Raw genomic sequence first — 13,696 nt, 5'->3', positions numbered from 1 at the left:
ATCTGGAGGATCAGTGAGACTAAAGAAGAGCAATTCATTTTAATGTATGGAAAAAAAGAAGATATATATACCTAGGCATTAAATAAACATATTTATACATAGATATTATATTACAAAGGTAGGTAAAGGATTCGGTATCATGAATTATTGTGACAGTTATCCGCGATTATGAAAGAAAAAATTAAGATATTTTAGATATAATAGATTAACCTGTCAAGCCACTAGTGTGTTTATAATGGATATTTTGTTTTCAATGCATGGCAGGAACTACCTATTTGTACAGAGTTATCAATGCTACATTATAATTTTAACTTAAGTACTAAAGCTCTACCCATTTCAGATATAATTTATTGTATTAGTGTTATGAACATACTCCACATATTATACCTACCTGGGTACTTTCCTATAATAACATATTTATAGATACTATATACAGCTAAGCCTTGGACGAAAATCCACTTAACTTTGTGGATTTCATACCTATATCTATCTACCGGCTTACATAATTGTAATCTTTTAACACACACAACGAAAAGAAGGCTTCATTGACCAGGCCCCAACACGTCCACTTTCTTTGCTGGGTCATTTTTACATTTGTCATACCTAAATCTTTTTGTTTCTTTAGTAAACTTATCATACTTACCTAATAGATATATGCATAGTTACCTAATCTAATTATTAGAGTCTTGACACAGTTATCTATAAATGTCAGCCAAAACATGAACCACAGTAAAAATATACATTAGTGAAAATATGTAAGTAATTTATAACTATAATTTAAGAACTATAATAGGTAGGTATAATATAGGAATCTAACATAAGATACCTACTTAAAGCAGTAATGTACCTACCTAGGTATATAAAATGTGCCGTTTAATAGCTATACTCATATGTAATGGCTACTAATAAGTTAAGTTTGCTATGCAGCAAGTAGCACGCGGTTAATGAATTTGAATTTTAAATATATAGAAAATATGGTTTCTTTTCAATTAGTTATGTAGGTACGTTATAACATCACGTTTTCCTCTAGCTCGCTAAGAGATCATTACTTGACGTCATCTAACATCCATTTATTTATTTCACCTGGGTTTTTGGATGAATATAATTATTGCGTCGCGGTTGTATACAAGTAAAGTTCAATGTCATATTGGGCCAAGCTTCTAGAATATATTAAGGGTAATAAGAGATAAACCCTTTTGTTCTAGAATCTTGAGTCTTAACATCGATTTATGAATAAAATCGTTGACTTAAAATGATTTTCATTTATTTTAATATATTCAGTCTGACTTTGCTTGTTTAGATTCTTGTAAAGGTTCTATGTTGATATAATAAACTCAGTTGAATAGTAATGTAGCGCAATCATCATCACTCTCAGACGTTTAATAGGTATCCCACAGCTGGGCACGAACCCCTTATTTTATGTGAAGGCGGATCAATAGCATAGAAGGGCGCCACGCTGTTCCAATGTGCAATGGGGGGTTATTGTCAAGTCATGTTAATGATAACTAATACCGAGCAAAGGCTTCACGTGCTCTCTGGAGCACGGAGTTTGACAACATAAATTAAATAACGCTGGGCTGGTACCGAGAATTTCTTGAAAGATAATTTTTCGCCGGACCCGGGAATCGGCTAACATGCGCCGTATGCGATAAGACAAGATAATGGGTAGAAATAATTATGATGCACATCCTAGTCCCCCGTAATCCATAGTCTAGCCCGCTTAGTAAATAACCAATAAATCAGTTTAATTTTATAAAATATTTCCTTAGGACCGCCAATGTAGTGTGCCGATAAGAAAAGCTGACCACGTTTCAACGGATTTTGCGAATGGCAAAGAACCATTAGAAAAACGGGAACCCATAAGAAAACCGCCACCGCCGCCGCCACCTCCAGTAAGTAAATAAAATAAAAATGTATGTATTTTAACATTATATGCCGTCCGGGAATAGGTGTATCTAATCTAGCTGTAGTTCGTTGAATTTCGATCAAAACATTTTCAAATATAAATAAGTTACCTACTAAATACATACTTAGGTGGGCAAATACCGAGATAATAATTTTTTACTTCCTGCTTAGGTACTTGAAATGCTTGAAAATCGTGAATTAGAGCAATTAGTATTTGGTAAACTAACATTTTCATAAATTATTCTATCTACTTTAACACAACGTGTCCTGCCTATGTACGATATTTAAACGTTATTTTTTAAATGATCATAGTATTTTGTTAACTTTAGTAAACCGTCAGAAGGCTTATAACGAACATTGATCTAGATGAAACATACGTACCATGGAACGACCTATCGGTTGAGATGTGGCATCATCTTGGGAATCGAACTAGTCAGGGATTTTTATTGCCACGACTCGTTGTGGCCGAATCGCCAGTAAGTCACGACACCAATTCCGCTATTTAGTCTTACGTGTTGACTGAATATCAATCACATATGGCTGTCACCGTTCACTGTTCTCTGCTCGCTGTTTTGTGGTAGAATGGCGCCGGAAGAAAACGATTATGAAGTTCTGAGCACACTAGCCAAATATAACCTATATAAACCTCTGTTGACGTACCGACTAGCGTTTCCAGAGAGCAAGGTACAGACATAACTAACTACAATTTTTTATCGCCTATTTAACTCTTCAGGGACAATTTATAAAATGAATTTAAGTTTGGTATTTGAAACAAAAACAGCGTGATTACAGACTGAAATACAATAGTCGTGAATACAATTTGAATCCACGCTGGGCCTTCGTGGTGTGGTGGACTACGGCGTAGACCCTTCTCATTGTGGGAAGAGACCCGTGTCCTGTAGTGGGCCGGTAATAAGCTGATATGATGGATGATTACAAATTGAAAAATATCCTAAACAATAAAGGACTCTAATTCCAATTTTCTTCATTTGCAAAGCCTCAAATATTAAAAAAACATCTCCACAATATGATTTTTTATCAAATTGTCTTATTTTCAGATGCCGATCTCAAACGGCCATAAAAATGGAGATAACAACAAAATGGATGGGCATCATGCTCTAAACCCTGATGATACGGATATTATAAAAATACCTAATTTAAGAAAAGTGGCAACACTTAGCAGGATACCTACCCCTGATTATAACAACAAAACTGATTTTTCACTAAAAGGGAAGAATTTAAAAGAAGAAAATGCTGAAGTAGAATCTTTGGAATCTTATAAACTCAAAAATCCACTAAATGTGACTCCTAAACCACCATCGAATTATTTTATTAAAGCACCGAATGGTTCCGCGACGATGAAAAAACACGCTAGACCAGTATCAGTAACAATAGGCGAATATGCCAACAACGTAGGAAGAAAAGAACCGTCCAAGTTAGATTTCTTAAATGGTGATAAAACAGATCCTAGAACACCTGACGATGAACCAATTACTAGTAGATTACAATCAGAATTGGCTCTTACACTTTCTAGATCAAATCTACGTAAAAAGACTGAGGCTTTAGTAAGTATAACTATTGACAAAAACTAAATACCTACTATAATTACCTACTCATTTACTAATGTGCTATATCTGTAAGTTAATCTCTTTCAGGATCATGCTTGTAGTAATCCTGTAATAATAACAATCAATTCCAAAGATGAGAATTTTTACGCTAGATACGGCAATAATATTTTGCCGCTACCTCCTCCGATAACAATACCCAAAGTCTCCAAACCTAAACATTGAATTCTAACATACTGCTATTTAGGTATATTAAAAAGCTGTAGGTATATTTTTTTAAATATCCTTTGGACAAACGTTAACAATGAATTTGTCGAAGACGTGTACTTAACGAACTCACTTTACATCACTTTGTCCTTGTATTCTGCAATTTTTAAGTTAGAGGTGTTAACAATTCGTTTTCACAAATTAACGGGAATTGGGAATGTAATTTACTTACCTGTATTTTAGCACAAACTCACAAAGTATGAAGTTAATATTGTAGTTTAAGTGTAGCTAAGATTAATGAATTTAAAATCTGAGAGTCCTAAATGACTTGTGTATTATCTATTATGATATATTTCAATATCAAATCAATATCAATAATCTTAATTGCACTTAAGCTTTTAGGTAGGGTACTTCTTTTGATTTTGCAACAAGCTTTGCATTGGTGAAGGCAAAAAGTTGTACGGTAGGTCCTATTTATATATATATGTACCTATTTAATGGATGTCAAAAATGCACCTTTTATCAGTATGATTTGCTCTTTTTTAGAACGATTAAGAACAATAGTTTAATTCGTATTTTTATCCACAGGGTGATGGAGGCCGATAGAAGATACTTCAAAATTATAAAATGAAACTAAGGAAATTATATTTAGCTATGTTCTATAATCCGTGAATAACAGAATGTCTAGATATCTTGTTTTAAACTTTTTATCTTTAAATGTTAGTGAGTGATTTTACTTTGAGATCGCTATTATTTCATATAACAAACATTTTTATATATTACATTACCTACTGGACAAGTATTGTTAAGTTTGTCAAAATTTAAATCTGACTACGATCACGACGAATAGGTACCTAATACCTAGGCTTGTGTATCTGTGCTTCTGTGCATAGGTAATTCTCAAAAATTCGATGTAGCTATTATACTTGAGACGACTATGTCTTATGTTTACAAAATAGGAAGGGACCTATCTAGACATTCTTATCTGCGTGGACTATACCTACAAGTTACAACTCGAGTATGTACGTAGATTTAGGTATGGCCAAATGTGATAACTTTTAAGTAACGGGCACCCGTATAACCCGTGTCACAGAAAAAAAAATCTTCAAAATATAATTATTGAACAACATGCCAAATCTATTATTTTGTAAAATGTTTCATTTTCACAGTAAGTGTTTGGTATCTATATTACTTAAACCTAATTATTATTGTGATTCGTATATTACTAGGATTTATATTCTTTAAGATAGTAATTAATTTAGTTGAGTGTTGATATTTAACCATATGATGTGTCAAGTGTTGTTTATAAATTATGTATTACAGTTTAAAAACAAAGATATGTTCTTTTATTTCTTAAAAAACTTTAGTTACAATATGGTAAATTAAAGAATAGATGGAATCTTACAGATCTGCCAAGGTGCTAACATAAAAACTTATTTGCGATGGTATTACAAAATAGGGCACTTAAATCGTGATCATTTTCAATTGCATGCTCTAGCACTTTTTCCGTATTATTGAAGTAAAACTTTATGCGCGACTAGGGACTAACTCTGATTTTTTTCTGACGGAAGTAACGCTTATGTTTTCTATCCTCAATTATTCTATTTAACAAATGAAAATATTTATAAAATGTAAAAGTGATATTAATGAATTTTAAATAGAATATAAAATAATAGTGAATATTAAATCAAATGGCGAGTCCCAGGAACATTTTACTCGTTCTTCAATAAATAATAATAACAGTTTTACTTAAATCGCGCGTAAAGATTAGATACACACACTTTTTTTTTATTAAATTCAAATATTCCTATCCAAAACCCAATTATTTATTTAAGTAAATAGGTACGTTCTTTTGAACACGAGGATGAGAGATTGTTTGTCTGAGTATCTGTTTGTCTGTATATCTTTTGGTCTGTGCGCGCATCACGCAAGAACTACTGAACGTATTTGAGTGCAGTTTGGTAAATTTATAGCTTATTATATAAAATATAGGTACTTTTCATTCCGAAAAACAATTGGGTTCGTTCGGAAAAGACGATGAAAGTTTTTTTCCGATTTTACTCCATAACTCCACCATTCCTTAACCGATTTTAATAATATTTCTGTCACTGAGCAGATTTTATTATAAGTTTGATTATACACACAGCATGTGATGATTTTCTCCAGCGATCGGTAAGTAAACCCCTCAAAGACAAGGATATGCAAATGCCTTGACTACCATTGTCAATGTTTATGTTATTGAAGCTCTGATAAATATTTTATGCCCGCATACCATTGTTGATTGTAAAGTTGCATCTCTATATTTACTATCTACACTAAATTTTATCTGTATGTCTGAAACTGTCAGTCCAAGTAAAAAAAACTGCGCTTGGTAGGCTATATTGAGGAAATTATAAACTATGTAGCACTACGCTGCGATCCGTAGTTGACACGAGTAAAAAAGGCAGGGCACAGCTAGTTTTAAATAGATATTATTTAAATTAATCCATCTCAAATATTTAAGAGATGGCAATTTTCGTCCCACAGTTAGAAAAATAATAGATCCGTTGTTGCTTATCTGATTTTGGATTCAATAGTATTAGTAGGTAGTAAACTAATCGAGGTCGTTACCATGATGTTACCTGATGTACCGTTAGACATGATGACAGTAACAAAGAATAACTAAAATATTGTATTTAACTAATGACACCTATAGCTATTTGAGCATTTTTTAAAGTCACCTGAGCATTATAGCAAATGTATCGAAAAGCAACTTATAGTATATAGTAGGTAAGCAATTGAAACTTGTCACAATAAAAGAGCTAATGGTGAAGTGGCAGGAGAACTCCTCAAGCATTAAAGCCGCCTTCGGGAAAAGCAATGTTTTGTAGAAGGCTACAAGCAGTTGGCATTCGGCTATTACAATTATGGTATGATTGCAAACCTACCCACTAAAAAGCGTAAAAAAAAAACATTTTGACAAAAAAGAGCCGCTTTTCTTATACAACTAAAATCCAGAAATATATATTTTCTACAGCACTTTTACGTCGGTGCCAAGTAAAATGTAGAAAATTACTGGTACTTTAATTACTACTATATAAAAAGGAATACGAAACTATATGATCTATACATAGTAACTTTTAATTTTAACCCTCATACCATGTTTTTTGCTTATAATAATTTTAGAGTAAACTGAATAGAATCTTATAGGAAGAAAACCAATCAATCTTCTAAGAAGACTGTTAAAGTCCGCAGTGATATATAGATATACATGTAGTAAAAACGGTTATTTCAATATTACAAACAGACACTCCTATTTTATTATATGTACCTATAGATTAAGTACTATCAGTTTACGCGCGAAGTTAAAATTATGGAGGGTAGTTAAAATGAACGGACAGTACCACAGACTCCGAATAATGTATAGAGTAAAGACGTACTATAGACGACAATAACATAGAATCTACACACTCTAAACATGGCTGTAGAGTTGACTCTTTATTTTTGCCCCATCCCTACGGGAATAAAGAAAAAAATATACAGTTGACATATTGATAACCTTAAAAAGTTGAAATTAAAATTTTCTATATTCAAATTATTTGCTCTTAACAGCGGCAAAAGTGTAAAAGTACGAATATTGTACACAATATCTGCTAAAATGTATATATAATAAATTATATAGTTTTGTTAAGAATCAAGTTGTATATATATTTTCTGTTCTCGTTTTATTTTTTCTTAATATGGTTTATATTATGAAGTTATTCCGCAATTTTTCACTTGTTAAACGTTTTGAACACATAGCGGTATGCTCTTACGTGAACAGAATTCAGATTTACAGAAAATATCACAGAACTTCAAGTTTATGTGGTAAAATGTTTATGGAAAATGAAAACAAATATGCATACAATATAATGCAAAGTAATGGATACGTAATTGACTTACTTAGATATAATGAAGAACAATCGACTATAACAAAAGAAGAATTTTTAGAAAAACTAAAAACAAATTGGTTGAAAGCAAATGCCCACAAAATTTTCCATGACTTGTCAGCTTTAGGTAAATATTGTTCGGAAAATAATATATGCATATCTAATGAACAGTTTGATGACTTTATAGACAACTTAACAGACAGTATTAATTTAGCTACTGATGAGGAGTTAAAATCATTATTTTATGGCCTAACCAAGTGGCCTGAAACAGATTCAATAAGGACAAGGAATTACATAGAGGTATGGGCAGCTTTAGATGATGAATGTATCAAAAGAATGAACAAATGGACATATGATCAAATGCTGTCATTTTTTTCTCTATTTTATATGTTAAATGTGGCAAAGGTCAGTGATTATTCTTATAAGTGTCTACAAAAGCTTGCCTCAAAAGCACACCAACTAACCAAAAATCAAATTGTTAAGACTTTATTTTTTATTGGAATCACAAGAAAGTCACCAAAAAATATACATAATTTAGAAGTTCAAATTGAGGAACACTTTCCAGAGTTTAGTATAGATGAACTAGCTATTATTTCTATGGGACTATTTAAAAGTAAGACTCCTATAAGAAATTTGTCATTAGTAACAAAAATCATAGGCAAAATCATAGAGAATTCTAAAGAAATTCATGAAGTTTCTCTTGCAGCATTATTGAAAATAATTCGATACTCAATGAAAATAACACAAAATAATAATAAAGTTTATGACTTGCTTAATAGCTTACAGCATGAAATACCAAGGTTTTCAATAATGTGTAATGTTCATATGGCTTTAGTTGGAACTTCTACTTTAACATTACATGAAAACTGTTTAAATATTATAGCAGAAACTCTTGTGACATCTTTGCCAAAGGCTAGATTAAAAGATCTTGAAAGATTGATACTAACGTTTGGTACATTTAACTTTACACCTAAGACCAAAAACTTTATTGATAAAGTAATAGAGGAATTGAAGAAGCCTGATCGTACGGAAGAAATTAAGATACACGGTAGAGTGTTTTCATGTTGTATATCCTATTTGGGTCTTCTACAAATATACCCTGCAGATTTAATGAATAAAGCCCTAAGCCCAGATTTTTTGGAACATTCATATGGTAAACACTGCCAACAATATGGGAGAGAAATTCTGTCAATTAATAATATGGCAAAGATATTTGTCAAAGAAGGCACAGTAAATCTTCTGAGTGAGAAACAGGTTATCATATTAGCAAAAATGTACACAGACTATATGCCAGATGAAAATTATCCAAAACAGTACAATGCATTAGATAAAATGTTCATAGATGTTATGAAAGTTTTGCAGAAAACTCGAGGGGGTCAGGAATATGTGACAGGGCATCACATTTTATCACACCATCAAAGAGGAGGTAATAATAAGTAAAATAATAAGGAATTTATATATAAATCCTATTTATTATATGATTTTTTACATTTTCATTGGCAGCCTAATTTCCAATTTTCATCAACATTTTACTTAAAACTGAAAGGTTTTCACATAAACTTTCATCCCCATATGTAGTTATGTGTGTGATAAGACTTCCTGTATTCCATTAGGCTATTATATATTCAATTCCATAGCTCAAATGGTTTTTTTTAATCCAACTTTTAGTTTTGGAGATTTTCTGGTTCATACAAAAATCAAACATTTTATAGAAGTATTAGTATTTAATATTTATAGTTTAAATATATTATTTGGTAATTAGAACTATTAGCATTTAAAATTAGTAATAGTACAAAAGTAGGGATAAGTTGTATGAGCTATATGATGAAAAACAATACAATCAGACTCCAACTTTCCTTGAATATGTAAAAAGTTACTCCAAAACATTTAAAAATGTTTGTAGACAAGCTAAGTCGCTATACATTAAAGATCGGATAGTAAAATCTGAAAACAAAATACAAACAACCTGGAAAATTGTTAATAATGAATCTGGGAAAACTAAATCTCGAGACGGAAATTTTGAATTAATTGTTAATAATAATATGGTAACTACTGATACAGATGTTGCAAGTACTTTTGAAAAAATTTTTCAGTATGTTCCTATTTTGTTAACAGATTCACTAAATTCCTCACCTACTGCAGCTCAGAATTTATTAAGAGGCAACATTAATGAGTGCAAAGTTTTATTTCATTTTAAACATATAGATGCATCGGATATCATTAAAAACTTCAAGTTGTTAAAGTTAACGAAAACAGGTGATATATGGGGAATGTCGGTAAAGGTAATATCTAAAATTATTGACGTCATTGCTCCTCTTTTAGCCATAATTTTCAATGAATGTGTTGATTTAGGTACTTTCCCAAACCTAATGAAACATAGTAAACTCATTCCTCTATTTAAATCGCGTAATAAAAATGATATAAACAATTACAGACCTATCTCAATCTTACCAGCTCTTAGCAAGATATTTGAAAAAATTATATTAAATCAACTTTTATATCATTTTAATGTAAATAACTTACTACACCCTGAAGGTAGGCGCTAAACTTATAAAACATGTTTATGATGCCTGGGAATGTTCACAGAACGCCATGGGTGTTTTTTGTGATCTATCTAAAGCTTTCGATTGTGTTGATCATAAAACCTTGCTTCTTAAGTTAAGCCACTATGGTATCCAAAATGTTGCACTAAATTTGGTTGCCTCTTATCTCAGCAATAGAACCCAAAGAGTTTGCATAAATGATGCAAAGTCTCAGGATTCAAATACTTCAATGGGTGTCCCACAAGGCTCGATTTTGGGTCCTTTTCTATTTTTAGTGTACATAAATGATCTACCGTACCATGTCAGTGGAACATGCGACATTGTATTGTTTGCTGATGATACATCTCTAATTTTTAAGACTGATAGCAGTAAAGATAACTCTGACGAAGCAAACCGTGTTATGTCGCTTGTGTCGCACTGGTTTACAGTCAATAATTTACTTTTAAATGCAAAAAAAACAAAGTGTGTCGAATTTATCTTACCAAATGCAAAGAAAATTGATAAAAATATAATGATAAATGGTGAATCACTAAAAATAGAGACTTCCACAGTTTTTCTGGGCGTGACCTTGGATAATAAGCTACAGTGGGGTGCCCATATAGATTCACTAGCGGGTAAACTAAGCTCGGCTGCCTACGCAGCCAGAAAAATTAGACAGATTACTGACGTTGAAATAGCTAGGCTAGTTTATTTTGCGTACTTTCATAGTGTTATGTCCTATGGAATCTTGTTATGGGGTAAAGCAGCTGATATCGAAACTATATTTATATTGCAGAAAAGAGCTGTACGGTCAATATATAAACTTAAATCACGCGAATCCCTCCGTGAGAATTTTAAAGAAATAGGCATACTTACTGTAGCTTCACAATATATTTATAACAATATAGTATTTGTAAGACAACATATTAGTCTTTATAAACAAAAAGTGGACATAAACAGTCGACTTACAAGAAATGGTCATAAATTAGTCATCTGCATATCGTCTGCGTAAGGTACAGGAATCATTTGTGGGATTGAGTATACGCTTTTATAATATGATTCCTAAAGTTATTTTGGACCTGCCAATGCACAAGTTTAAAGAATTTGTTAAAACACATTTATTACAGCGAGGTTACTATACAATTGATGAATTTTTTAATGACAAGGTTGCTTGGAAGCATCCGGCTCCGCTTTCAGCTCTCACAAGATAGAAAAATGAATGTTAAAATGCAAAATGTAAATTGTTGATGTTGGAAAAGAGCAACTGCTGAGTTTCTTGCCGGCTTCTTCTCGGTAGAATCTGCCTTCCGAACCGGTGGTAGAATCACTACAAACAGACAGACTTGACGTATCAAAAGTGCTTGTATTAGGCCTACTTGAAATAAATGAATTTTGAATTTGAATTTGAATTAGTATTGAAGTGCTCTATTTTTTACTACTGTTGTTTAAAAACTGGTTTTATGTTAAAAATTTGTAATAGAAACTCACATACACAGAGTATATTCCTTTCAATTACCACATTTGTTTTTGTTTATTTTAACAAAATTTTTACATAATTTACACTAAGTACCTGATGAAAAGATAATTTTCATTTAGTTTAGAAAAAATAGAACACTTATATTGTACATAAAATAATCAATAAATAAATAAATATACTACGACATTACACACATCGCCATCTAGTCCCAAAGTAAGCGTAGCTTGTGTTATGGGTACTAAGATAACTGATGAATAATATATATAAATACTTATATTATATAGATAAACACTCAGACACTGAAAAACATTCATGTTCATCACACAAATATTGTACAGTTGTGGGAATCTAACCCACAGCCTTGGACTCAGAAAGCAGGGTCACTGCCCACTGCGCCAATCGGCCGTCAAATAATTCTATATAACAATAATAATCTACATAATAATTCTTAAGACCCCAAAAACATTACTTATACCCCAGGTATTACAAATGTTTATGGAATATTTTAGATGACTAATTTTCATACAAAACATATTCACTGCCATCATAATCATGTAAATCTTTTAAAGCTATACAATATAAATTCTACTCTCAAATGGGTAATTGATACAAGTTTTATTAGATAAACTAAATGTTTTTAACAAAACCTAGACATCATTTAACCCAATTTCCTTTTCAGATATAATTATTTGCAATGATCATAAAGGATCTCCAGTACGTGTGGATAAAGCATTTTCAGAAATAAAATTTGGCCTTCTTACTAAACCTATTGATGATAACTTTTGGATAGCTTTGATCATTGCCAACCGAAACTCTTTTCTTAACTCTGGTGTACCGTCTGGTTATGTTTCATCTAAACTAAGAGAGCTTAATGCATTAGGATTTTATGCAGCCATAGTAAGTTACAAAACTCCTTGCCTTATGCATTATCTACCTCAATGAAAGTTAAATAATTTTCTTTAATACCTTTTTTTTTGCAGGTGAACTGGAACATTTATAGCAAGATGGAAGGAGAAAATGAGAAAAATGAATACCTAAATAATTTGATTAAAAGAGCATTAGAAAATAAAAATTAATTTTAAGTTTTTCTTTTTCGATTACTGCTGAGAAAAATCGCATGGGAAGTATTTCAATTGATTCAGTTTATTTGCTCTGCACATTTCTCAGGGGGTCATACCTCTCCTAATTTTACTCAGTTTACAACACAGTTAAGGGAAAGAGACAAATATTTATGACCACAAATACTCAATGATAAGAGAGCAGTCTTTTACTGGAACTGTCTTTTATATTTCTTTTCAAAAAAAGATGCGCATATTACTTTGGCGGAACGCTGGCTAAAGGTACGATGACTACTGTGGTGTACAGTTATTTTAGACAGGTTGGTTATTTTAGAGGTAAACCAGCTAGTTATGTCGTACGCACAAGTGTGTGCCAGCTATTTAATAGGTATAAAGTATGTCGACTACTTTCGATTTATACCGGCTATCGGCGGTTAGCCTTTAACCACCATCTCACTTGATAGTAGACGATGATTCAGTCTAATACGGTAGCTGGTAACCTGTTAGGGGGTTTTGTTAATCTGTACTGTTTATAAATTTAAAAGCAATAATAAATTCCCAAGTTTCCCCTGCCATGCTGGGGATCGAACTTGGGACCTTCCACGCTGCCTCCCACCTATAAGACCAGTTCTCAACACTGCGGTAGGGAAGTAGTCCCTTAAAACGTGAACCTTTATAGAATGAACCGCAAATTAAATTATTAAGGGATTTTTTTCTGAAAATATTAAAGAAAAGTTTAAAATTTTACTTTTTTTTAATTTCTAACATTTTTTTCGTTTGCTTGTCTGTGTTTTCAAATTCGGTATGTGGTCGCAGAAACTGTGTAACTTCCTTTACGACTCTAGGTTATTTATTTACTGGTCTGTGGTTCAAACTATTAGCCCATTAATTACCTACCCATAGAATTAGAACAATACAATAGCCAATCCTGTTTTTCATTGATTTAATATTTTACTATAAATCAATTGGATACCGATATTATGACATCCTTTAATTTTAATCCAGTTGAAATTGAATATGGTGCATGTGCACTCATTCTATATTGTAAATTCAG

At 31.9% G+C, this 13,696-nt stretch overlaps 2 protein-coding genes across 5 annotated transcripts in view; both read left to right on the top strand.

Moving 5' to 3' along the window:
• The window catches only part of LOC120623630, a 47,709-nt gene extending 42,697 nt beyond the window's left edge, over nucleotides 1–5,012 (top strand). For 2 of the 4 annotated variants that reach the window (XM_039889718.1, XM_039889715.1), the window contains exons 10-13: nucleotides 1,770–1,892; nucleotides 2,964–3,470; nucleotides 3,561–3,732; nucleotides 4,266–5,012. In XM_039889718.1, coding sequence (XP_039745652.1) covers nucleotides 1,770–1,892; nucleotides 2,964–3,470; nucleotides 3,561–3,695 — 765 coding nt within the window. In that variant the 3' untranslated portion in view covers nucleotides 3,696–3,732; nucleotides 4,266–5,012. The remainder of the gene's footprint in view (nucleotides 1–1,769; nucleotides 1,893–2,963; nucleotides 3,471–3,560; nucleotides 3,733–4,265) is intronic. The other 2 variants (XM_039889717.1, XM_039889719.1) reach the window with 2 other exon arrangements.
• Nucleotides 5,013–7,150: 2,138 nt separating this feature from the next.
• On the top strand, nucleotides 7,151–13,343 carry LOC120624057. The gene is made up of 3 exons (XM_039890386.1): nucleotides 7,151–9,011; nucleotides 12,264–12,481; nucleotides 12,565–13,343. Exons 1-3 carry the CDS (start codon nucleotides 7,397–7,399, stop codon nucleotides 12,658–12,660), a joined length of 1,929 nt encoding a protein of 642 aa, XP_039746320.1. The 5' UTR covers nucleotides 7,151–7,396; the 3' UTR covers nucleotides 12,661–13,343.
• The last annotated feature ends 353 nt before the right edge of the window (nucleotides 13,344–13,696 follow it).

This window comes from Pararge aegeria, chromosome 5 (genome assembly GCF_905163445.1).
Source record: "Pararge aegeria chromosome 5, ilParAegt1.1, whole genome shotgun sequence".
NCBI lineage: Eukaryota > Metazoa > Arthropoda > Insecta > Lepidoptera > Nymphalidae > Pararge > Pararge aegeria.
This window is presented reverse-complemented; position numbering and strand designations above follow the sequence as displayed.

Excerpts from the sequence above, each read along its gene's own strand:
- LOC120624057 (XM_039890386.1), top strand. The coding sequence starts at position 7,397 with ATGGTTTATATTATGAAGTTATTCCGCAATTTTTCACTTGTTAAACGT. Across the intron at positions 9,012-12,263 it reads ATCACACCATCAAAGAGGAG|ATATAATTATTTGCAATGAT; the intron begins GTAATAATAAGT and ends TTTCCTTTTCAG. Across the intron at positions 12,482-12,564 it reads TAGGATTTTATGCAGCCATA|GTGAACTGGAACATTTATAG; the intron begins GTAAGTTACAAA and ends TTTTTTTTGCAG.